At 49.7% G+C, this 26,039-nt stretch overlaps 2 protein-coding genes across 3 annotated transcripts in view; one reads left to right on the top strand and one right to left on the bottom strand.

The window, feature by feature from the left end:
* The window catches only part of PACC1 (proton activated chloride channel 1), a 41,740-nt gene extending 25,075 nt beyond the window's left edge, over positions 1–16,665 (bottom strand). The window contains exons 1-2 of one of the 2 annotated variants that reach the window (XM_079761925.1): positions 16,647–16,665; positions 6,989–7,085 (exon numbers count right to left, since the gene is read on the bottom strand). Coding sequence is in view for 1 of the 2 variants with exons in the window: in XM_079761924.1 (XP_079618050.1) it covers positions 6,989–7,085; positions 11,041–11,076 (133 nt within the window). In the remaining variant the exon portion in view is untranslated. Of the gene's footprint in view, positions 1–6,988; positions 7,086–11,040; positions 11,183–16,646 lie in introns of those variants that run through there. The other variant, XM_079761924.1, reaches the window with a different exon arrangement.
* A 1,216-nt stretch (positions 16,666–17,881) lies between these two features.
* On the top strand, positions 17,882–25,757 carry NENF (neudesin neurotrophic factor). The gene is made up of 4 exons (XM_079761931.1): positions 17,882–18,190; positions 23,321–23,381; positions 24,237–24,340; positions 25,239–25,757. Exons 1-4 carry the CDS (start codon positions 18,020–18,022, stop codon positions 25,413–25,415), a joined length of 513 nt encoding a protein of 170 aa, XP_079618057.1. The 5' UTR covers positions 17,882–18,019; the 3' UTR covers positions 25,416–25,757.
* Positions 25,758–26,039: the final 282 nt, after the last annotated feature.

Here is a 26,039-nt window from a genome sequence, read left to right as displayed (position 1 = left end):
CTTTTAGCAATATTCTTTCTGATATATCTCGGGCAAGGAAAGCAAAGGAAATAATAAACAAATGGGACTACATCAAACTAAAAAGTTTTTGCACAGCAAGGGAAATCATAAAATAAAAAGACAACTTACTGATTGGGAGAACATATTTGTCAATATTATATCCAATAAGGGGTTAATAGCCAAAATTAACAAAGAACTCAGACAACTCAACACCAAAAAACAAACAACCCAATTAAAAAGTGGGTAGAGGACCCGAATATACACTTCTCTAAAGAGGACATACAGATCACCAAGAGACATCTGAAAAGATGCTCAACATCAATAATCATCGAGAAATGGAAATTAAAACCACAATAAGATACCACTAACACCTGTCAGAAAAGCTATCATTAATACATCAACAAACAAGTGTTGGGGAGGATCTTGACAAAAGGGAACCCCAATGCACTGCTGAGGGGAATGCAGATGGTGCAACCACTATGGAAAACAGTGTGAAGGTTCCTCAAAACAATTCATAATGGAACCACCTTATGACCCAGCATTTCCACCTCTGGGTATATATCTGAAGACACCGAAAACACTAATTCAAAAGCATACATGAACCCCTATGTTCATTGCAGCATTATTTACATAGCCAACAATGGGAAGCAACCCAAGTGCCCATCAGTAGACAAATGGATAAAAAAGCAGTGGTACTAGGGAATACAGTAAACCCTCGATTTAATGGACTTTGGATTTAAAGGACAAACTTTCCGGTCCATATGTCATTTGTGAAAATTAACACCCTGTTAATTTTAAAATGCTTTTAACCAAGATTTGTTTATAATTAAATTAACAGTGTATTTTTTTGTTATTCATTGTTATTTTTAACAAATTTTAGCGAATGGCCATATGTTGGAAAAAACACTGTAGTAATTTCGCTCACGTAAATAAATATTACATATCTACGACTATACATACTTAAATCCAAGAGTCACCACTTATAAACAATGTTCGGGGAATGATTAGCACGTGATCACATTGCATCTCACACAGTAACTAGTTCTGTTGCTGCATGGAGTGACAACCGGCCGCAGTTTTAACGCGTGCCCGGTTATTCCCAGTGCACTAAGCCACGCCCCAGTTGTCTGCATTTGTTTATTCTTGGTGACTGGTGAATGCACGTGTTTACTAGACCTATTCAGTATAAATTTAAAATTACAGTAATACATATAGAAAACTTTTCTGTGAAATTAAACTTTTCATACATACTTACATTTAATTACACAAACATGTCTACCTAAGTAAAAAGAGGTAAACTAATTAATTTGTCAATTGTTTAACATATGCACAGAGAAACCTACTTCTATTATAATAAGAACGTAATATGCTAATTAGACTGGACGTACTTCTGGACAGAAGCCCAGGTCTGGGTGCCTGGAGGCGGCCAGAGGGAAGCCAGCCCGGGTCCCAGGTTCCAGAGGGAAGTCGGTACCTGCAGCCGGGAAGGAAGGCCTACTCTTGCACGAATTTCATGCATCAGGCCTCTAGTCCTACCTAATAAAAGAGTAATATGCAAATTGCACCTTCACTACGCCCAAGCCACACCCACCAGCCAATCAGGGTGAGTATGCAAATTAACCCAACCAAGATGTCAGTTAATTTGCATACATAGGTGCCCTGAGCGGACCCCCTGCGGAGGCTTTCGGCCTGGTGCCGGAGCAGACCCCCTGCAATCGATCGCAGGAGCTGGGGGTTGCTTTGGGCTGGTGCAGGAGTGGACCACCTGCAATCGATCACAGGGAGCTGGGTGTCCGCTCCGGCACCAGGCCGAAAGCTTCCGCCAGAGGCTTTCGGCCTGGTGCACAAGCGGACCCCCTTTGATTGATCGCCTGGGCAGGGAGCTGGGGGGTCTGCTTTCGGCCTGGGCAGGAGCGGACCCCCTACGATTGATCGCAGGGAGCTGGGGGTCCGCTCCTGCCCAAGAGGCTTTCGGTCTGGGCAGGCCTGGGCAGGGGCTGAGCCGGTGATCAGAGGGAGCTGGAGGGGCCTGCCCAGGCCTAAAGCTTCGGCCAGAGGCTTTAGGCCTGGGCAGGGCCCAGCCCTTCATTGGTGTGAACTATAGAGGAAACACCTTTTCTGACTGCACATTGGCTAAGCTTCCTGTATGCCACTGGTAATATTCTTAGTAACTTGGGTAATAAGAATCCAAAAAGGTGATCTAGGGCTTTTCCACCACACTTCTGGAGAAAAAAATGAAGGTCCGCTGCTGGAGGGCTAAGAAATGTCATATCCTGCCCTAGCCGGTTTGACTCAGTGGATAGAGCCTCGGCCTGCCGATAGCAGGGTCTGGGTTCGATTCTGATCAAGGGCATGTACCTAGGTTGCAGACTCCTCCCTGGCCGGGCCCAGATCAGGGCTCATGCAGGAGGCAACCAATCAAAGTGTTCCTCTCACTCTGATGTTTCTCTCTGTCTTTCCCTTTCTCTTCCACATTCTCTACAAGTCAATAGAAACATATCCTCAGGTGAGGATAAAAAAAAGAAAGAAAGAAAGAAAGAAATGCATATCCTATGAAAGACACATCTTGAAAATGCCTAAAGAAAGTTGTCATTTTTTCTTGGTGAAGGGACTGGAGTCCGTGTTGATTAAAACACCTTGGTGACTGACAGTAGCTACAGCAGTGGGGTGATGGGGCTGGTGCCTTCCCCTGATCAGCCTGGTTGCCTCCCACAAAGGGAGGCCAGACTGCGGCTTAGGCCCGCTCCCCGTGGGGCACGGGCCTAAGCCGTCAGTAGGACATCCCCTGAGGGCTCCCAGTATGTGAGAGGGGGCAGGTTGGGCTGAGGGACCCCCGACCCCCCAGTGCATGAATTTCGTACACCGGGCCCCTAGTTATTATATAACGAACTTTAGGCTTCAATGGACACTCCCTCACCTGAATTAGTCCTTTATATCAAGGTTTTACTGTATTACTTGGCCATAAAAAAGGAATGAACTCTTACCATCTGCAACAGCATGCACAGACCTAGAGGGTATTATGCTAAGTGAAATAAGCCAGAGAAAGACAAATAGCATATGTGGAACCGAATGAACAAAATAAACTAACAAACAAAATTGAAACACTTATAGATACAGAGAACAAACTGACAAGAGGCCAGAGGGGATGGGTGTGCAGGGCCAGGGTGTAATAAGGTGATGGGATTAAGAAGTGCTAACTGCTAGTTACAAAACAGACATGGGGGTGTCAAGTACAGCATAGGGATTATAGTTAACAATACTGTAATAACTATTGTGTGAGGTGGGCACTTGAGTTATCGATGGAACACTTTGTAACCTATATGAATGTCTCTCTGCTGTATACCTAAAACTAACACAAAATAGTTTTGAATGCAAACTGTAATAGAGAAATAATTTTTTAAAATTATATTTCCTTTATATGAATATAAACTTGATGTAGTAGCAAGATAAAAATAATGCACAAGATTTTCTTGAAAAAAGATAACTTTTGAGTTTTGTAAAATCTACAACACAATTGCTTCAAAAACCCACACTTCCCAGACAGTAAGTCCAGCCATTAAGGGGATCTGTGATGAGCAATTCACTTTCTGAAAACAAGCTGGGTTTTCTGTTCAGAGGAAGAACTGGTTGGCTACCATACCCCTGGGCAACCCTACCTTGCAGAAAGCACTGGGCAAAGGTGCATTCTGAGTGCAAAGAAGGAATGAATTCTTTGTCTCTTCTTCGATTTAGTGATTGTTTTTGACTTTGGTTTTTCAAGATATATTTACATACCATAACATTACCCTTTTAAAGTGAATATATGTCATAGTTTTTAGTATATTCACAAGGTGTGCAACCATCACCACTATCTAATTACAGAACATTTTCATAACCCAAAAAGAAACCCCATACCCTTTAGTAGTCCTTCCTCCTTCTCCTTAGTCCCTGCTAACCAATAATCTCCTTTCTGTCTATGAAATTGCCTATTCTGGACAATTCACATAAATAGAATCATTCAATATGTGGCCTTTGGGTCTGACTTCTTTCATTTAATGTTTTCAAGACTCATCCATGTCATAGCATAATCAGTTTTTCATTCCTTTTTATTGCCAAGGAACATCCCACTGTATTAACATACTATGTATTCACTCATCAGTTGGTGGACACCTGGGTTGTTTCCATCTTTTGGCTATTATGATTAATGCTGCTATGAACATTCTTATACAAGTTTTTGTGTGGATGCGAGTTTTCATTTCTCTTGGATATATACCTAGGATTGGAATTGCTGGGTCACAGGATAACTCCGTATTTAACCTTTCGAGGAACTGCCAGGCTGTTTTCCACAGCAACTGCGCCATTTTACATTCCCACCAGCAATGTACAGGGGTTCTAATTTCCTGATATCCTCACAAAACTTGAATGGTTCATCTTATTGATTGTAGCCATCTTAGTAGGTTGAAGTGGTATCTCCTTGTGGTTTAAATTTGCATTTCCCTGATTATTAATGGTGTTGAGCATCTTTTCATGTGCTTATTATCAATCATTTGTATATTTATCTATAGAAAAAAAACTTCATCTTTCAGTCTGCCCTCCCTCCTCTTCTTCCTGCTGCCTAGATCTGTCCTCTCCTAACTGGAAGCAAGAAGACAGTGCAGGGTACAGGAGGCAGAAGAATGGCCCACCTAAGGTTCCTAAGTCCTAATTCTTGGGACCTGTACATGTGTCCAGTTATACGCCAAAGAGAAATTAAGGCAGAAAGACGGGATTAAAGTTGCTCATCACGTACCTTAAAACAGGGATATTATCTTGGAAAATCTGGGTACACCCAATGTAATCACAAGGGCTCTTTAAATGTGGAAGAGGGCGGCAGAAGTCAGTGGCAGAATGATAACATGTGAAAAAGACTCCGTCCGCCACTGCTGGTTTGAAGATGAAGGAAGGGCCACAAGCCAAGGAACTCGGGCAGCTTCTAACGCTGGGAAGTCCCCTAGAACAGATATCCCCCTGGAGCCGCCAGGAAGGAACGCAGGCCTGCCAACACCTTCACCGTAGCCCAGGGAGACCCATTTGGGACTTTGACCTCCAGAACTGCAAAGCATCTGTGTTGTTGCAAACCACTAAGTTTGTGGTAATTTGTTACAGAAACATAGGCACTAACATTCAAGGCTTTTAAACTGTTCTCCCCAGGCAGTGCCTAGAGTCAGAGTGGGGGCAGTCATGCTACTACCTACCTTTAATATATTGGGCTTTAGTAAAAGGATGCTTTAAACATTTTTTTTTTAAAACCACTGGTGCAGCAGAAAGAGTTTGAGGTCAGAAGGAACTTGACCCAGTCTGCTTGTTTACCAGCCACGTGATCTTCCCACACTATTTAACCTTGGGGCAATGGCCATGACAGTGCCTGGCCCAGAGGTCGCAATCAGTAAACATCAGCTGCCCTTCCAGCCTCCTTCCTTCTCCAAAGTCTTCTCTAAGGATTAGACACAACCACAGAATTTCCTGTCCCGTTCTCCTCCCCTACCAACACAGGAATGAAGAGGAGCAGAATCCCACCTCCCCCCCATCCACCCAAGAAGCTAGAGTCTGACTGAGCCTTCATTCACTTACTCATCTATTCGACAAATCTTTATTGCATGGCCAGGGCTAAAGAAGTGAGCAAAACAGACTGGTCTCCACCATCAGGGAGCTTACATTCCGGTAAAATAGACAGATATTGATCAGTCAGGTAAACAAATACACCATCCTATCAGCGACAGCTACAAGGGAGCGGTGCACAGGTTATACAGTGACAGTGTGGGAGGGTGGGAAGTGACCTAGTTGGCAGGTCACAGAAGGCTTTGTAGAAAAAAAAGGAGCTGAAGAATAATTAGGCATCCACTAGGTCAGTGGTCGGCAAACTGCGGCTCTTTGGCCCCTTGAGTGTGGCTCTTCCACCAAATACCACGTGCAGGCGCACACGTACAGTGCGATTGAAACTTCGTGGCCCATGCGCAGAAGTCGGTTTTCGGCTTGGGCAAGTCTATTTTGAAGAAGTGGTGTTAGAATACTCAAGGGGCCAAAGAGCCGCATGTGGCTCGCGAGCCGCGGTTTGCCGACCACTGCACTAGGTGATGGAGGGAAGAGAGCTCCAGGAAAAGGAATTCCCTCCAATGGTGGGAGGGAATGAGGACAAGATAAAAGAAGGCAGGCACAGCTAAGAGGCAGAGCAAATGGTGAAGAAGGGAGGGAAGGAAAAAAGAATGACTCCCGGTTCAATTGGGTGGGTGGTGGTGCCCTCCCTCCTCTCTAAAAAAATCTCGGGAACAGCAAACACTGGAAGAGGGTCAAGTGAGGAGATCCGAGGGCGATGCTGGATGTGTGGAGTTTAGGGTACCTCTGGAAAGCTAAGCAGAGCTACCACCTGGGCATTTGGATATACAGCATAAATAAGTCTGGAGTTTATCGGTCACCTCTGGGCTAGAGATGTGAGCGTGGCAGGTACATGTGAGCAAGCAGTGGCTGAGGGAGGGGAGGAAGAGGTGGTCAACAGTGTCAGCGTTTCCTACAAGGCTCCATAAGAGGCCACCTGACTGACAGGCCCTGCTCGCCCAGCTGGGCAACTATCCTGGAGAGGTCTGATATCGGAGAGGTGCCTATTAGATATTCTTCCAGAAGGCTCTGGGAAGTGACCCAGATATTGGGGGCTCAGCTACTACCTGCTTCTTAGGGGGAAACTAACAGAAGAGCTGACACCCAAAGTCCTTGCTATGGTATCCAAAGACCTGGCCTCAGGAACTGGCTCGCACGGGAGTACAGGAAAGAGTAGACACGGGCCGAGGCACAGCCTCTGTCCCGAGGCTGGTTAAATATGCATAGCTTTACAGCTAGGGCACCACCTGAGATCCGACACCAGGGGCTCCTCCTCTGCCCCCGTACCCACAGGCGAGGTGCCTGGCCCGGGGCTTCCTGCTGCAGCAGCAGCACCCACCGTTTTCCCACCCTCCCCCCCAGCACTGAGCCCACTTACCTGGTAAGATTCCTGAACCCTGGACTCTGACTGCCTCCTTTTCCTGCTCGTCAGCCCGCTCTGAGTTCTCAACCACCTGATCCAACTCCTCACTCAGCTAAAGGAAGACAAAGAGGGCAAACAGGTCAGCCACATCAGCCTTGCTTTTCCAGACTAGACTGAGAAAGCAGAAGCTGTTTCTCACTTAATCATCACAAAAAAAAAAAAAAAAAATCACATAGTGTAGGATGTCCTACCAATTCTGAAGCCCAGAAAACTCAAGTAACTTCCTGTATATTCATTTCCTAGAGGTGCCCTAACAAGCTCCACAAACGGGGTGGCTTAAAACAACAGACATGTGTTCCCTGAGTTGAAGCAGGGTTGTGCCTTCTGAGGGCTGTGAGGGGACTTTCCCTGCCTCTCTCTCAGCCTCTGGTAATGGCCAGCATCCTCAGTGTTCCTTCTGAGGGCTGCACCCATCTCCAATCTGTGTCCCCATCGTCACATGGAATCTCTGTTTCTCCCATGGTCATCTCTGTATAAGGACACCCTTCACACTGGATGTGGGCCCACCCTACTCCAGTATGACCTCATCTTAACTAATTACATCTACAATGACCCTATTTCCTAATAAGGCCACATTCTAAGGTACTGGGGGTTAGGACTTCAACACATTTGGTGGGGGGGAGGGGACACAATTCAACACATCACTTTCCATGGCCATAGATGTAAGAGTCAAATCCAAGTTGGCCTAGTTCCAAAGCCCATGATCTTAACCACTTCCCAAAGGAGGAGGAAATGCAGCTTGGAGCCTAGTGAGCAAGAAGAGGGAACAGTGAAGGGGGTGTCAGAGCGCTCCAGGACTCCGGCCAACGTTCACTGCTGCAGGAAGCACATGGCAGAACGAAGTGGGAAGGGCCAGTCCATTTCAGGGGCAGATACTCATTAGCTGCCGGTAAGCAGGCAACCTCAACCTCACTCCATCAGGGTTCTCACCTGTGAAATGGGGGAAATGATGCCCTGAGGAGATTGGCAGAAAGGATACAACGATAACCAACAAGTCTGTGGAGCATTAGGAGGAGGAGGGATAATCAACAAGTCTCTGGAGCATTGAGGAGGAGGGAGGCGGGGCTAGGAGAGCTCAAGACCAGAGAGAGAGGAGGAGCTATCACTGCACTGGGGATGAAAGGAGGAGGGGAGAGCTATCCCTAATATTTTCTTACATCCACACTGTAAATGTCTAGGGTCCCAAGATATTGTCATTAAAAATTTATCTCCAGCCTAGCCCGTGGGGCTTAGTGGTTGAGCATCAACCCATGCACCAAGAGGTTCGACTGGGTTGTGGGCTCAATTCCCAGTAGGGCGTGTGCAGAAAGTGTTTCTCTCTCATCAATTTTTCTATCCCTCTCCCTTTCTCTCTAAAAAAATTAATAAAAACATGTTTTAAAAATTCATCTCCAAGAGACTTGAGTTAAATAAACCCTATGCATCTATTATTCTTGCAGGCCCCTCTCCATGCCTCCACTCCTGCCCCTTAGTTGTAAAACTCCTCATTTTAAAGCCTTCCAGTCCCCAGAGAAAAGAAAAAAGGCGGAGAGGGCTGGGAGACCAAAGAAGTCACCGTGAGACTCAGGCTGCTGATGGGAGCACAGGTCAGGAGGTCCCAGGAGCCTTCACTGGCCAAAGGGAGAGAGGACGTCAGTCCCAGGAAGGCCCACATTCTCTACTCCAAGTATCAGTGCAGCCTAAGCCAGCTGGCAACACTCTCCTCACCCAATTCCCCTCCTGATTGCCTGCAGCTGTGTGGAGCCCACCTCCTGGCCTGCCCTGGACCAATTCTCAGCACGCCCCATCCCCTAAAGCCAAAATCTCCACTGAGCAAAGAAACCTAACTCAAACCATGGTCCACTCTCAGAATGATCCAGGGAAGAAAGCTGCAGGCCACTTTTGAAGGCGAGAGATAGGGATTGCAGAACAGGCCACTCAAAGGGGAGGCGGCCTTGCAGTGCCTTGCACCGTGGGGGTGCCCCCAAATACCAACTGTTTCCACCTTTGGCCTGGCCCTGCAAGCAAGATAACTGCCTAAATTTTAATCAACATTTAGGAGCCCTGCTAGGGGAGGAGATACTGCAGGCTGTAAACAGGGACACCAAAGCTCCCTAGAAGCAGGAGCTACATGTGCGCTGTTAACAAGAGCTATTATTCCATTCACCTGCCAGGCTCTGAGCGAAGCACTTCCCACATACCAACTCATCTAACCCTCAAAACCCTAGGGCCTACCATCGCCTTCATTTTGCAGATAAAGAAACTGAGGCTGAGAGAAGTTAAATGACTTGATAAAAGTCACACAAACAGCAAGAGTTACAGCCCGGATAGAACATGGACCTTTTGATTTCAAAGTCCTAGTATTTATCCACTATGGTCTCCTCCCTATAAACCTGAAAACTTTCAGAGTCAGGGAAAGACACAACTCATTCCCCAGGATTCCCCCACTGTCCAGGACATGAAATCTAGGGGCCAGAGAATCCACATCACTGGTTAAAACCCCATCAGGCTCCGTTTGGATAAAAGAAAGAGGTGGGATAAAGATGATGGTAGGAGAAATATAAAAAGTTGTCCCAAAGTCACATTCTAGTCCAGCTCCAACACTAAAACATGGCCAGCCAGTCTCAGGCAAATCTCATCTGACTGCAATTCAGCTTCCTCTTCTACCACAGGGCTAAGCCACCTGTTTTGTATACTTCACACTGTCACTGACAAATGGAGACATGTACATCATACTGATCAATACAACAGCAAGTTTACCTGAAGAGGACAGGCAGCATGCTAGAATAGTATGGGAAGTCAGTCTCCAAAGAGCATGTGGAATTTGAGACTCTCCCCTTGAATAATTGGGGATTTTATTAGTAATCAACGGAGCTTGAGAAGGGGTTAAAGGAGAAATGGTGTGAGCACAGGCATAGAGGCCAGAAAGCAGAAGCACATTTTTAAACAGTTTCCAAGTGCGGCTCTGGGTGGGTGAGGAGAAGGTGAAGGCAATGGGGGATACAGGTGCTGAGCTGTGCGGAGCTTTTAAAGCTTGCTGAGAAGTTTGGGCTGATCTGAGTAGACCAAGGGCAACATCAGGTGTATGGGAAAAAGGAACTCTCTGGGATCAAGGCAGGGCCTCAAAGCGAACCTGCACACTCACACAGCGTGGGGAGACCAAAGGGGAGGTGATAACACAGGATCACACTCAGGTGGTTAGAGCAGAGCAGGGACACGAGCGGGACTGGGAATGTGGTACTGCCAGAACTTGGCAAGTGAGGGGGAGGGGGGGGCAGGGAAGAAAGATGACCGAGGTTTGGGGCCTGCGAGTTGGAGGAGGAGGAGGGGGGGGGGGGCGGCGGGAGAGCAGTTCACTAGTCGCAGTAGGAATCAGAAGGAAGAGCTGGTTTGAGGGGAAAGCTGGCTCAGGACAGACAAGCAAGAGACAAAGAACTGGAAAGTGATCGTTAAAGTCGTGGGAGGAGGTGAGATCGGAGAGAAAGAGTGGAGCGAGAAGCCCCCAGGTCGGTGAAAGCACACTTTCAGTCAGGCGGCCACCAAAACAAGATGTAATTATCCCGATCATTAACAGCTGCAGGGGCCACGAGGCCTGGGGCTGGAGGAGGGCTGATGCCCACCGCGCATCCACCCTAGCGGGGTGCAGGACGCAGGCGCTCCCACTTGTTGCAAACAACAGTGGGGTCCCCGAGGCCAAGCCGGGTCCCGCCCGGCCCGCCGCGGTCCGACGAGGCTTTAATCATTCATCTGCTGGTTACGAATCGCGGCTCCAGGGGGTGAGGAAAGGGGGGGCAGCTCCGGCGGAGCGACTGCAGCATCCGGCCACTTCCTGCCTGCTCTGCCCCTCCTCTGCACTGGGGGACCCCTCTGCACGCGGGAGCCCCAATCTCGACGCACTCACGAGCTCCTCCGCAGCCGCCCCGACGCCCCCCGCACCCCTCCCGCTCAGACTCCCAGACTCCCGGGACCCGCTCCTCCGCTACACAGGAAACTTTGTTTCCGCCCCCTGCCCAACCCAAGGTTTGTACCTCCTGGTAGGATGTGGAGAGCTCTTGCCGGATCATGGCACTGACGGAGCTAAGGCACACCAGAGCCCGCTACGCCCGGGAGCGAGGACCGCAGCCGCAGCGCCGGGACCTGCCGGCTCCGCGAGGTGCTACGCGTTCTCAGGGGCGGTGCCGAGACCTGGCGGGGAGGCACTCGGCGCATGCGTCTTGTTCCCGCCGCAGCTGGGGCCGCGAAAGGGTTGCTGGGAAATGTAGTTCTGCGCGGAGGGCACGCCTCAGCACCCAAGCTTCAGGGAAGCCTGCGCTTACCCAGAACCAGGCACAACCCTGGCGTTAGAAGCACGTGCTCTCTTTCTTCCTCACTTCCTCTCTTTGTTGAAGGGAGAGGGACGGAGACTATCACTGGAAAGTGGAACAAGGGGCCCCAGGTCAGATGGGTAGGAGAGGCTAATCTATAATTGCAAGAGGAAGGTTATAACCGTAGTAAATATCTGGAGAACACTTTGTATGTTAAAAGCACTTTCACGCATTTAATGCCCTTGATCCTACCAGGACCCCCTGTAAGAGGGACATTTTTCTCCCTGTTTTACAGATGCGGAAATTGAGATACCTTGTTTCAGAAAGGATGGCAGGAAGGGCAGTGATCAAGTGAAGATTATTTAATCCAGGAATGGACTATAGAATCCAAGTTCTTTTCATTATTTCTGGGCAGACGCTTGGATTCAGAACCTCTAGGTTCTTGTCCTGGCTCTGCTCCTCTCTCTCAGGTTTTGTAATGCTCTGAGCGTTCCTCTCTTCGCCTTAGCAGAATGCAACTGCTAACCCTGTCCTGCTTCACAGGGCTTTCTGGGAGCCAAAATAGATCAGGCAGAAAAAACCCCAAGGCGCTGTTCACCATGGCAGAAGCCTCACGCCCTGAATTTGGTGGAGAATTGAGCGTTTGCCCTGTGGCAGGGTGACCTGGGACCCCCTCCTCCCCACTGCCTGAACAGCTGTTCTGTGTGGCCGCCCTGGGCTGCTTAGTGGTGAAGCAGATAAAGGTTGCTTATGCCTTGGTGAATGCTGCTCTGTGTCACCGGCAGCTGCAGCTCTGCCACCTGCTGCACTCAGGCCACTCAGAGCCTCTTCCCTCCTCAGCGGCACCACAGTAGCACCAAGCACATCAGAGCACCCTGGGCCTCCCAGTACATTAGCAATGAAAGGCCTCCATCATCTCTCCTGACTACCCTCCCTCACCCCAGGCTCTCTGCTCCCACATCTATTCAATGTGAGGATGCATACAGCACCTAACACATTGTAGGCACTCAACAAACATTTGTTACATTTGTGACACTCATTCCAGCCATTACATTTAACACTTCGCTTGCCAAAACAAATAGCAACGAACAACCATTAATTTCCTCACTGTATTAACACAAGGGTGGTTGATAGAACAAGTCACGGAATCATAGAATTTCAGAGCTGAAAGGCACCAGAGAATTCTAGTCCAGCCCTATTATTCCCCTCTATCTTTGCTGATCTGACCAAAATGGAAAATGGCAAGCTCCATATTTGAAGGAGATAGTGACTAGCACAGTATTCAGCATGGCTTGTCAAATGCAATGTGCTGGGCACTGGGATAATGAATGAATGGGTTACTCCAAGGCCCTTTCCCTGTGGTTCTTCCATGCTGGAGTAGAGAGGCAGACCATGAAACAAATAGAATTTTCTGTCCTTGCTGTCCCAGGTCCCTTCCTTCCACTCCCTCAAGCACACACCAATCAGGCTTTCACGCTGTCCACTCCACTGAAATGGTGCTTGTCATGGTCACAAATGCCCTCTGAGTTGTCAGATCAGATGGCCATCTCCCCACCCTCCTTTTTCTTCACCTATCAGCTGTGTTGGACTCAGCTGATTGCCCCCCTTCCTTGTACACTTTCCTCCCTTGGCTTACAGAACCCTACCTCACTCGCTGCTCCTTCTCAGTCTCCTTTGCTGGGTTGTCTTCATTGCTTCAACTCTACAGGTGGCAATGCTCAAACTAGATCTTTGATCCCCTTTCTACTCACTTCCTAGGGTCTTGTCTAGTGAAATGGTCTTCTCTATTCTCATGGTTTGAATTGCCATCTATACCCTAAAGATTCCTGTTATGGACTGAACGGTGTCCCCCAAAAAGATATGTTGAAGTCCTAACCCCTGGTACCTTAGCATGTGACCTTATTTGGAAATAGGATTGTTGTGGATGTAATCAGTCAAGATGAGGTCGCTGCATGTCTTACGACTCGTGTCCTTACAAAAAGACGTAAGATGATGTAAAGAGAGACACAGAGAAAACATGTTGTGATGACAGAAGCAGACTGCAGTGATGCAGCTATAAGCCAAGGTGGCTTTAATCATTCACCTGTGGTTATAGGTCATGGCCTGGGAGGCCAGGCTCCATCCTGGGCCAAGAAACCATCACCAGAGATTAGGAAGAGCCAAGGAAGCATTCTATCCAGGCTTAGAGGGAGCCTGACCCTGCTAATATTTTGATCTTGAATTTGTAGCCTCCAGAACTGCGAGAGAATAAATTTCTGTTATTTTAAGCAGTCTAGTTTGTGGTATTTTGATATGGCAGTCCAGGAAACGAATATAATTCCCAACCGTATACAAATGAATAACTCCTCCAGCTCTCCCCTGAGCCCAGGCTCACTGTCCAGCTGCCTGGCACCTTCTCCACGGGACGTCCACCTGGCAGCAGCAGAGGGAGCTACTGGAAGCATGGACCCCGCAACCAGACTGCCTGGTTCTAAGTCTCAGCTGTGCCACTCTCCAGCTCTGTGATCTTGGGCACTTCCTCTCTCTGTGCCTCAGTTACTTCACAAGGAAAATGGGAATTCAGGGAGCCCTCACTCAATATCGTCGATGGGTTCTGCGACTCTAAGTGAAACAACATAAATGGAAACCAATTTTACCAAAGGCTATTGATATAAACGAGAGTTAACCGAGTCACCAGATGTCAAGTACTTGGAACACCATCTGCCACATGGTAAATAGTATGTTAGTGTTACTGGTTATTGCCAGGTTCAAAGCAACTTCCTTTCCCAAATCTTTCTCACTGTCATAAACGCCATCCTCCCATTTGCTCTAACCAAACTCTGTAGTCGTTTTTGGTTTTTCCCTTTCTCTGACACCCCACATCTACATCAGCAAGTCCTGTGGGCTCTCCTTTAAACACTTATTCAGAATCTGACCATATTTCACCACTGTCACCAACACCACCAGCGTTCCAGTCACCTGCTAGCTGCTCTCTCTCCTTCCACCTTTGTACCCTGCATTCTATTCCCAACACAGCTGCCAGTGAGCACCTGCTAAACCAAGTCATATGATGTCACCTCTGCTCCAACCCCACAAAGCCAAGGTCCTCACAGGGACCTGTATGGCCCAACAGGAGCTGTCCAGCAGCCCCCACCCTTACTCCTCCCCTTACTCTCTCAGCCTCCACGTGCGGAGCCGAACAGCCTTTGCACTGGTTGTTCTAGTCCCTGGGATGCTCTTATCCTGGGTATCTATGACTCACTTCCTCACTTCCTTCAGTTCTTTCTTTAAATATTATCTTATCAGTGGTGCCTCCTCTAAGCATCCTGTTGAAACAGCAAGCCCCATTGCCAAGAGTTACTCTGCTTTATTTTTCTCCTGAGAATGTACCACCTTCTGACTTTCATTTATTTCTAGTCTTCTTCAACTAGAATGTAATTCCCACGAAGGTGGGGTTCTTATGTGTTTTATTCAGTGCTGTGTCCCAGTGCCTGACACTTATTGGTACTTAAACAGTCCTTTGAGTAAGCAAAATAATTCCACATAGTGCCAAAAGCTCTAAAGAAAATTTAAAAGGGGTATATGATAGAGACCGATAGGCAGCAGTGCGAGGTGCTGATCTATCTCTCGGGTGTCAAGAGAGGCCTCAGAATGGTAGTGACTTGTGAGCTGAGACGTGGATGGCAAGAAGGGGCCAGCCATGATGGACTTGCACCCCAGGTAGAAGGCACCAGTACAATACAAAGGCCCAGGCTGGAACCCAAGCAGAAAGCAGGGTTCCTGGAGGGGACGGATGGAGGCCACACAGGAGACAGTCGGGGGGTGGGCAGCGGCCAGGTCCTGGAGGCTGGGTTGTGCTGATCCTGGGCTTGTTCATTCTCAGATCCGGTCCCCGCCTCTCAGCTCTGGGTTGCAGGGACTGGCCCTGCGGGCTGGGTTTCCACGGGGGTTCGGTTGAGGGAAACACTGCTGAGAGGTTGGAGGGGGTCAGGGCCAGGGAGCAGCCAGGGTTCTCTTTCCCTTGCTGTCTGCCCTCGCAGCTTCCCTCCATGGCCCCAGCCCCTGCTTTTTTGTGGTTCTAGCTTCAGCCAGGTAACCCAGGCCCCCAGACTCTAACATCACCACCTCTTCCCTTGACTGGCAGGATGTTGCTAAACTTCCCACGGCTGCTAATCTCAGGGTTGCTTCTCAGCCTCTCTGTCAACTATGTAACCAACTCCCTGCCTTACAGCCACTCTGTTTCACTCAGAACAGTTTAGATTTCCCTTGCAGGGGACTGACTGATTTGTTTGGAAAAACAAACCTGGGTTCAAGTAGACAAGGACAATCAGGGGGGTGCCTGGAGGACTCTGAGGGCGGCATACGAGCAGGCTATGAAATTACAGACTTGTGCTCAGCATTTTAGGGAGGGGGAAGCTAGATCTGACCTGGAGGAATTACAGGGAGTATCTTGGGTCTCAAAGGGGTTCCTAACAGGGAGGGCTGTAGAGAGAGAAAGGGTCTGAGCAGAGAAGTAGCACAGCGTGCGCCAGAGATGTTATCAGGGCACGGGATGCAGTAGGTAGGGGAGGATATTCTATTCAAGGGTTTAGAAGGGCCTCTTCGAGCCTGGAGCGCCTGTGACACAGTGGGACATATATACTGCACGCCGCAACTCACACCTCCTTTCACATCCACTTCCATTCTTAGTTTCAACACAACCCTATCAGGGAGGCGGCCGGCCTGTTAGTCATGTGGACACTGAGATTCAGAGGGTTTGTGGGCAGACCTGTTGAGGCCGCTCTGCAGGAGAGGCCCATTCTGCTGAATAAGAAAACCTGGTGCAGTCCCTGAGGGGGGTTGTCGCCTGGTGGTTGGGGGCAGACTCTGGGACACAGGGCCTGTGCTCCATCGAGTCTTGGCTCTGTGACCTACTGTGTGACCTTGGACAAGGTATTAAGGTCTCTGCACTTGAGTTTCATCATCTGTAAAATGAGCAATAACAGTAGTTCTTACCGCATAGAGTTACAGTGAGGATGGCATGAGTTAATACATGTCAAAGTGCTGGACTAGTGTTTGGCACACAGTACGCCCTGCACTGGTCTCCTCTGCCAGTTCTTCCAACCACAACATGTTGGCAGGTCCCAAGAACTCAGTCCTCGGTCCCCTCCTTCTCCCTATGCACGTGTACTTCCCTGACAATCTTTCATTCTGTGGCTTTACATACAATCTACATGCCAATGATTCTAAAATTTGCATCTCTAGCCCCCAATTCTAGACTCATACAGCCAACTGATACTTCCACTTAGATATCTAAGTGTCTCTAACCCAACAGTCTGATCTTGATCTCTCCCCAAACTAGCTCCTCCTACCGTCACTCATACAGTGAGTGGCAACTGCATCCTTTCCGTTGTCCAGGCCAAAACCCTCAGGGTCATCCTTGACTCCTCTCTGCCACTCAGGCCTCAGGTCTCATCCGCCAGCAAATCCTATGGGCCGCACCTTCGAAACATATGACAATTCAACCACTTTTCCCCACCTCCCGTGCTACCCACCACCCTGGTCCAAGCCACCATTATCGCTTGCCTGGGTCATTGTGGTAGCGCTCTGCTTCAGCCTGTTCTCAACACAACAACCAGAGTCATTCTGTTAACATTGTAACGACTTCCTCTGTTCCGTTCACTCCGTGTAAAAGCCAAAGTCGTTTAAAAATAAGCTGTGAGGGCCCCTGAGATCTGCCCCCTCGTGACTCCCTCACCCCCTGACCGCCTACCCCTCTTCCCCGCTTGCTGTTCCTCCATCAAGCAGGGCACTCTGCTTCTTCAGCATTTGTGCGCACGGCTGTGACTTGCCCGTCCCAGGGATCCCTCTCCCCTCCAGATCACGTCCCTCCCCCCCCCCACCCCGCCCTTAGATTTTTATACAAATACCATCCTCTCCGTGGGCCTTCCCTGGTCAGCCAATTTCAAATTGCAACTCCCGATGCTCCCTATTTCTTTGCCTGCTTAATCCTTCCCCCCTCTGCCGCTCCCCCCCCGCCCCCCCCCCCGTACTCGTTGCCATCTAACATACTACTCACATATCCTGCTTCTTGTCTATCTGCCCACAGAATGTAAGCTCCGTGAGGACATGGATCAGTCCTGTCTGGGGCTATGGCACCAGGGACATCAGAAAGTGTGTGCTAAATAAATCCATGAAGGAAGCTTTGCACAAATGTTGGTTCTTATTATCTCGGTGCATATCTGTGCCGTGCCCTACCCTTGCAAAAATCTCCTTGGGGACTCGAAATCTAAACACAGCTGGGAAGAAGGAAAAGAATCAGCCCGAAGTACAGGTGGCATAATGAAGTGGAAGTTCTAGTTCGTAAATACAGGGGCGGGCAAAAGTAGGTTCACAGTTGTGAGCACGCAAAATAGTGTTTCCGTACGAACAACTGTAAACCTACTTCTGCTCGCCCCTGCATGCCTTCCCGGGGGCTGGAAAGTTGGCTGTGGCACCTAAGCACCCCATCAGGAACCACTGCACTCCGTCGCCGTTTGGCTCCCCCTTCAGCCCGCAGTTTGGAGTCAGGCGCGCTGGGTTGTCATCCTAGCTTGTTTCCAGCGGCGCAGACAGGCGGACTCCAGCCCGGGGCTGCGGGCAGCGGGCTGCGGGGCTGCGGGCGGCGGGAGCGCGCGGGGCGGGGGCGGACGGGAGCGCGCGGGCCCCGCCACCCGAGTCCCTGGCCCTGCTCGGCGCGTTCAGCATGGCGGGCCCCTGGCTGCGACCGCTGGCCGCGCTTGCCCTGGTTCTGGTCCTGGCGCTGGCCCCGGGGCTGCCCGCAGTCCGGGCCGGGCAGACGCCGCGCCCGGCCGAGCGAGGGCCCCCGGTGCGGCTCTTCACGGAGGAGGAGCTGGCCCGCTACGGCGGGGAGGAGGTACGCGGGGAGCTCGGGCCGAGGCAGGGCGGGCCCGGGACCCAGAGGCCGCCCACACCGTCGGGGAGGCCTGGGCCGCGGCGGGCGCCCCCTCCCGGAGCCCGGGTTTGGAGCTGGGCGCCTGGCCTGCCGGCCTCCTCTCTCCAGGCCCCCATGGCCGCCCAGGGATAAGGGCGAGTCCTCAGCAAACGAGGCGCCCAGCTTTCCCCCTTCGCTAAACCAGAAGACCCCACTCACTCTATCCTCTTTCTTCCCTCGAGTTGCCCCCTTGAGAGCACTTGGGCTGGTGGTCTGTAAGGAGCCTCAGAATTTTTGGGGGGGCAGACACTTCTGCCTGCTCTTTGGGGGGAGTGGCAGGGGAGGGAGGGAGGGAGAGAAGGAGGGAAGCAAAGCCTGCTCCTGGGTCGGGCGGGAATTGGGGCTCGCCCAGGGGTGATCCAGGCTTTCCCTGCACTTCGTTTTCCTGCCCCTATGTCCCAGGCCTCCTCTGCTCAAACCTGCTCCTCGCGCCTGTGCCCTTGAGGCTGAAAATCGCTGCTCCAGACTCCCCGTGTCCTTTTCTCTTGTGCTAGGCTGTGGGTCCTTACCACATCGCTGTAACCTTTCTCTGAGTACAACCTTATGCTGAGTCGAGTCCTACTAGTAAATCTCTAAACCGGGGAGATCTGGAGGGGCCCCAGCGCAGAACCCAAGGAGAGAGTTCAGTGTGGAGGGTACGAGCAGCAGCACCACCGGGGGCTGCAGGATGGGGACTGAGGGGGGAAAATCTTTGTTTTTTTTAAGCTAATGTAATTGATTGATACTTAACTGAGGGAAGGAGAGAGGGAAGCTTGAGCTGGAAACAGAGTAAGCAAATAATATTTTGGGTAGGGGCCCACTGGATGTTTGTAGGCAGAGGAAGGGAGGAGGGGCAGTTGAAATTGGTCTATGATCACATGGACTCTGATCATGGGGCTGGCTAGGCAAGTCTAAAATCTGTAGGGCAGGCTGTAGGAAGGGCGGCCAGGAACCTGAGCTGGAGCTGATGCCGCAGCCCACTGTGGGCTCTCTCTTCTTCCTTAGGAAAATCTCAACCCTATCCTTAAGGCCTCTCAACTGATGTAATCAGTGCCCCCCAGATTATCCAGGACAGTCTCCTTTACATAAAATCAACCGACTGGTGATGTTAGTCACATCTACAAAATACCTTCACAGCAACACCTCCGTAAGTGTTTGGTTGAATGACCATCACAATGGCTGTAATAAGAGTTCCTACTCTAGCCTGGCTGGTGTGCCTCAGTGGCTGAACATCCACCTATGAACCAGGAGGTCACGGTTGTTTTTCTGGTCAGGGCACATGCCCCGGTTGTTAGCTTGATCCCCAAAAGGGGGCGTGCAGAAGGCTGCCAATCAATGATTCTCTCTCATCCTTGATGTTTATCCCTCTCTCCCTCTCTCTTCCTCTCTAAAAATCAATAAAATATAGTTATGTATTTTATATATGCAGAATTCCCATTCTATATAGATTTTTGGGGGGTGAGAATTAAATGAGATGGTGATGTGCGAAGTGCTCAGCATAGGCCAGGTCTCAGCATGGTAAGCCTGAACAAATCTAACTGCTATTCCTTTATTAGTTAATTATTAAATATATAAGCAAGAGGCGGTATAACAGGTCCACAGTCCTCTTATGCAATTCAGAAACGGAATGAGCTCTGAAAACCAGAAGGTTTTTCTAAAAGGTCATTTGACAGCAAAACCCGACCTGATCTGAACTCCTTTGGTGATGGGACCGTGCTAGAGCTGACATGAGTCTATTTATAGTCTCCGTTTATCCTACTTAGTATGAATATGCATGCTCATGCTTTACTGTGGAAATATTAATATAGTTGATTATGGGGTGCTGCCTTGGACCCTCTGTAGGTGTCATGGTATGTGCCCCATAACACCTTTCTGAGATCTGACAAATTCTGAATTCCAAACACAGCTGACCCCCAAAAGTTTCTGTGAGATTGTGGGCCTGTATAACAAGTCTTCCTGGAACATCTAGCAATGAACGTCTTATTTCTACTATAACCTTCGGATGAGAGCCAAGGTGCAGACCACCTGTGCCATCCCGCTTGCTGCTGTGTGGTTTGTGGTCAGAGCTCGGGCACCCGGGCAGGGAGCTGCAGTGTCTCCAGTGGAGGCTCCAGGTTGTAAATCCTGAGAGACGGGCCCTGGCTGCTGGCCTTGCACAGAGCCATACTGTGCTCTGGGTCTCCCGCATGAGGCCCTGACCCAGTGTCCTCCGTTGGGGCCTTTTAGGTCCTCAGAGTGAGTCACTCACACGGGGGAGTATGAAATAGCTATACTTGTCCTTCTGACATAAACGAGTCCTCTGAATGCCTGCTGAGCATCGGCCTCCTTGGTGCCTCTTCAGAGCCCATTCTCCCAGAAGTTGTGCTCAGTCACCAGCTCTCGTGGAATTGGTGCTGGGGGGTGAGGTGGGGCACGGGACTACTTATCTTCTGCCTTCTTCCTTCTAAAGCTTAACAGTAGGATTGTACTTCCTCCAAAAGGAGCTTCTGGACAGACATTAATACAGACAGTGAAGGCTGTTGGGTAGAGACAGGTGAATGAAGAGGAGAACCACCCTCTAATTATACCATAGAAGGAAGGCTTGTAGACATGTTGGCTGGGCATCCGACACACGCAACACTGAAACGGCAGTTCCATGAATTCCATGCAACAGGCTTGTTCTTTCCATGTGTGGTGCACTCCGATGGTTTCCATTTGCTGTTCTAATTTAAACTTTCCTATTTAAAAACTTTGTTGATAAATTACTACCTTGATTCCATGATCCACCAATAGGTTGCCAATACCCATTGCAGTTAAAAAGCAAAACCTGGGCTTAGACCCCTGGAGGGCCCAGCTAGTTTTGTGGAAGAAAACATCCCCAGCAATTTCCTTGTTTCCAAGGAGAAGAGTCATCCGGGAGGAGCTTCTGCTCTGTCCCCAACTGCTGGGTCCTGCCTTCCTGCCTGCGTCCAAGCTCCTGGCCTCTCCCTCCCAGCTGTGGAAGAAGCCCTCCCTCTTCTGCCCGCTGCTCAGTATCCCCTTGTCTCAGTGGCACACGTGGCCCTGCTTGACCACAGCAGGGAGGAAGGCCAGATGGTAGGGCAAGCCCAAGGCCCAGCGGAAAGGTGAAAACCTGCTCCGTTCTGCAGGTGGTCCTCCGATTCCCTTCCATCTGGGCACCTCTGACCCAGTCCCTGTGTCTTTCCTCATGGTCCTGGGTCATGAAGTTCCCAGGATACACTCCCCCTGTCCTGGTCACAGACATGCACACTTCCGTGTGCTGTGTGTCCGCTGGTCAGGCAGGCCAGAGAGTGGACTGGGGCTTGGGTTTCAAGGCTCCAGGTTCCAGAACACTTGCTCTCCCTCTCACTGGCTCTGTGACGCTGGGCAAATATATAACCCTATTTGATAAGCAATCACATCGAGGAATAAATAATCACAGTGAAGGAGAGGTAGGAAATCATCCCAAAGAAAAATGCAGTCTGCCAGCTCGGTAAGTCGTGCTATTTAAAACAAGATGAGGTAGAGCAAGTGTTCTGGGACCTGGAGCCTCGGAATCAAGTCAACAGCAATTCTCGGGACTGTTTGCAGGAGCTCATTAGGGAATGACAGCAGCACCCACTACTGGGCTTCTACACCCTTTCCTTCAGCATCTGCAAGGTCAGTGGGTGCTATTCCGACTTAACAGCTGGAGAAACGAGGCCTCAGCAGTTACGTGGCAGTGAGCCTGCTGCCCTGGCCTGGCTGCTTAACTTCTCTGAGCCCAGGTTCTGTCTATTCCCTGTGGTCAGGAAAACACTTGACCTCAAGCTCCATGAAGGCTAGAACCCCAGAGAACGCCAAGCAGCATGTTTTTGGAGATTTTGAAATTCTTATACACCCAGCTGTGACTCCCACCCTCACCCTGGCCTGTGAGCCGCCTGACTGCTGTCCCTGTCCCTGGATGGGGCGCAGACAAAGGAAAGACCAGGCCCGGGGTGTCCTAGAACTGCCAGTCACCCCAACCTGACCTGACTTCATGGAGGCTAGAAAATCGCATCATCTGCTCTTGTGTTATCCTCCTTTGGAAGGAAATTAAGGTAACACTGTATACCCAGGAATACAACAAAAAATAAAGTATAGAATTTCTCAGAACTGTGGGCAAACAGCATACCAGTATTTTCCTCACACGGTAAATTGTGTTTTGAAGGACAAACTGGTAAAATATAAAAGGCGATTATGTTGTTCATATACTTTGGCCCAGGAATTCCACATATTGAAACAGGACTCAAGGAAATAATTCACCAAATTAGAATATCTTTCACTCATAGAAAGATATTCATAATGCTGCTGTTGATAGTTCTAAGAAATTGGAAACAACCCAAATACCCAAAATAGAAGAGCTAAACAAACAGGTACACAGTATCACTAATATGAAATACAGCTGTTTAAGGGGCAGCCATTTTGGTTATTTCAATACATGAAAATGTTTATATGAAGTAATGTCACCTATAAGAAGCAAAACATGCCCAGCAGTCATGGGTCAGCGTTGACCTATGAACCAGGAGGTCATGGTTTGATTCCCGGTCAGGGCACATGCCCAGGTTGCGCGCTTGATCCCCAGTGTGGGACGTGCAGGAGGCAGCCGAGCAATGATTCTCTCTGATCATTGATCTTTCTCTCTCCTTCTCCCTTCCTCTCTGAAATCAATAAAATATATTTAAAAAAAAGAAGCAAAACATAAAATAGATAATTTACACTGATGATGTCCATGTATGTACATTTTCATTTTCTTTCACGAAGATGAAAGAAAAATTGGAATGATTTAAATAATTCATCATTTAATATTCTTTTAAATTTTTATCTACATGGAGTTGCTTCAGTTCCTGTGTTTTTTGTTTTTTTTAAAGAATGGTATAGCCATGGGCTTGTTGTGATATTTCTAACTCTTCCAAGTTCTTGTGAGCGGGCACGCTGAGGACGCCTTACGGCTGCTTTGTGACTCTACCAACTCCTCTCCTCTGCACAGCCCGGGAGGGAAGAGATTTTTACTGACCTGAGCTGGAAAAGCTGGGCTCTTCGCCTCCTGCTCACAGCTTCTCTCCTGCTTTCTAGGAAGATCAGCCCATCTACATGGCGGTGAAGGGCGTGGTGTTTGATGTCACTTCTGGGAAGGGTAAGTGGCTTGGCTTTCTGAGTCCTTACTTCTGGGGAGCTCGGCAGGGGGAGGGGGGGCCTGGAGGGGTGAGGAGAGGGAGGGAACTCGGGGCAAGTTCTTTGCCCCCAGATGGAGGGAACAGGCTTTGCCAGTGTTGGACAGGTTTTTCCTAATAATGCCAATCTCCTGCTCAAAGCCTTCCCTGGCTCCCGTTTCCTATGGAATCAAATCCGTATTTAATGATTTCCCCTAGCTGAAGCAGTGAGAGGAAAAATGTTACAAAGAGTTGGGATCGTAGAACATTTTAATGCCATTTCATGGTTTCCCAACTGGTAACTACAAATGCTATGGAAGTAGTTTTGTCATGGTTCAGTGTCTGATACCAAACAAAGGATGTGGAATGGAAATAACTTGGATTCTACCAACATTTTTTTAAAAATCCTCACCCAAGGATATTTTTTCCATTACTTTTTTAGAGAGTGAATGGAAGCGGGGGAGGAGGGAGAGAAACATCGATTTGACCAGGAATCAAACCTGAGACCTTTTGGTTTGTGGGCTGACGCTCTAACCACTGAGCAATCGGCTGGGTGATTCTCCCAACGTTTAAGAAAACTGAACATTTTTCTTGTTTGGATTTTAAATATTTTTAAGAGATTATTTTTGTATCTCAGCCCAGCAATGTGCGACTCATTCCACATTCTGAATTACTCGAATCCAAACTGATGACTGGGGGTTACTGCCTTCCCTCCCCTCGGGCCTGGAGCCTTTCTTAGGATCTCAGACCCCCAGCCCCTCCGGCCACTGCCACGTGCAGCCTCCTGGCTGCCCTGCGTGCACATCCACACTCATCCCGCTCCTTCCTCCCCACTGCAGAGTTTTATGGACGAGGAGCCCCCTACAATGCCTTGGCCGGGAAGGACTCCACCAGAGGAGTAGCCAAGATGTCCCTGGATCCCGCAGACCTCACCCACGACACTGTGAGCCAGATTCTGAGCCTCTGTCTAGTGTTCCACCCCCTTGGCCATGGCCTGCTTTTGTTCTTTCTTTCTTTCTTTTTTACAATAGCCAAGCTTCCTAACTAGCCTGCATTCCAGTCCACTTGGTGTGGTGGCCAACTGTTTTCCTGAAGTAGATATCCTACGGTGCCACCCTGGTCAGAAACCTTCCGTGGCTCCCCAGGGTCAAGTCCAAACTTGTGAACTCGTGATCACGTTCAAGGAGCGTCACAGTTCGGCTCCAGCCGGCGTTGGCAGCCCCAGCCCTGACAGTCTGCACTGCCACCCCCGCCTCCTACAGATTTGCTGTTAGTCTCTGCGACCCACTCCCCAGGCCACCCTCGGCAGCTCAGGGGATGAAGGGGGTTGAGAAGCTGAGTCTCCCCCACGCTCACATTTCTGTGAAGGAGAAGGAAGCATGAACTACAACCACCTCAGTGCTTGTGTAATCCCAACAGAAAGGCTGGCCTTCACCCAGCTGTGCTCTGATGAGCCAAACTCTTAAACCGCCACATTACAGAAACAAATTAAGAAGTTAGGAGGGTGTATAAATCTATAATGGGAGGACGTAGGGAGCCGTGGAATGAACCAGTGCACCCCCGTCCTGTCCCAGGCTGGGTGTCCTCTGGAGTCCTGAATTCCTACATTAGTCGAACAGAAAAACACAATGAAGCCATTGCGCCCCCCCACCCCTCGAATCACTCCCCACCCCACAGGGTTGTCTCTTACAAAGTCAGTAGTCCATTATTTGGTTTGTTGAGGTGTTTTTTTCTCGTGCACAAGGACTGTGGGGAGAGTAGGGTGGGGTTGGCAAGAGGCCTTGCCAAACATGATTGCCTCATTCCCACCCCCACCCGCTTCTTGGGTTTTTCTCCTCAAGACGGGCCTCACGGCCGAGGAGCTGAAAGCCCTGGATGACGTCTTCACCAGAGTGTACAAAGCCAAATATCCCATCGTCGGCTACACGGCCCGAAGAATCCTCAACGAGGACGGCAGCCCCAACCTGGACTTCAAGCCCGAAGACCAGCCCCATTTTGACCTAAAGGACGAGCTCTGATGTTCTGTCTGTAGGAGCAGGTTCTGGGGAGGGTGAGGCAGGGAGACGCTCGGAGTCGAAATCTACAAAATCGGCTGCCTGGCTCTCTGGTCACCTGGGTCTGAATAAAGCAGACGTCTGACCGGGAACCCCAATGCCTTTACTGTCCTGGGTCACGTGCTCTGTCCACCTGGGTCTCCTGCCCACACGCCAGCCCGGGTGGTAATAACAGCCTCTAAGCGTCCCTCTGGGTGGTTGAATTAACCAGTGACTTTTATTCTTTATACTTTTCTGTACTTGCCAAATTTCTTACTGTGACCATGTTTGCTTTAGAATAAGCACAGAAATAAACTTATTTTCACAAAAGAATTCTTCCACAGATGCCCTCTCCTTGGAGCCTCAATCAGCACCACTTACAAGGGGGAGCCTCCTGCTCTCTGTCTCCCCTGCCTGTGAGGGGGCCGGGCAGCAGGGAGCACCCACGAGCTGAGAGCCGAGGGGTAGGTGGGTGATCGAGAGAGGGAGAGGGAGGTAGTAAAGGGTCTGGCTTTTCTCCACGGCCAGGAGAGAGTGAACTGGTTCAGCCCCATCTGTAGCTGGAAAGTGGTGAGGAGGGCTGGGGTCCAATGTGGGCAGAGCCTGGCC

This window comes from Cnephaeus nilssonii, assembly GCF_951640355.1.
Source record: "Cnephaeus nilssonii genome assembly, chromosome: 21".
Lineage (NCBI taxonomy): Eukaryota > Metazoa > Chordata > Mammalia > Chiroptera > Vespertilionidae > Cnephaeus > Cnephaeus nilssonii.
The sequence above is the reverse complement of the archived record's forward strand: the minus strand, read 5'-3'. Positions and strand labels throughout refer to the sequence as shown.

Bases quoted from the DNA above. Each gene is read 5' to 3' on its own strand.
- NENF (XM_079761931.1), top strand. From the start codon at position 18,020: ATGGCGGGCCCCTGGCTGCGACCGCTGGCCGCGCTTGCCCTGGTTCTG. The intron at 18,191-23,320 runs GTACGCGGGGAG...CCTGCTTTCTAG, and splicing joins CCCGCTACGGCGGGGAGGAG to GAAGATCAGCCCATCTACAT. The intron at 23,382-24,236 runs GTAAGTGGCTTG...TCCCCACTGCAG, and splicing joins TGATGTCACTTCTGGGAAGG to AGTTTTATGGACGAGGAGCC.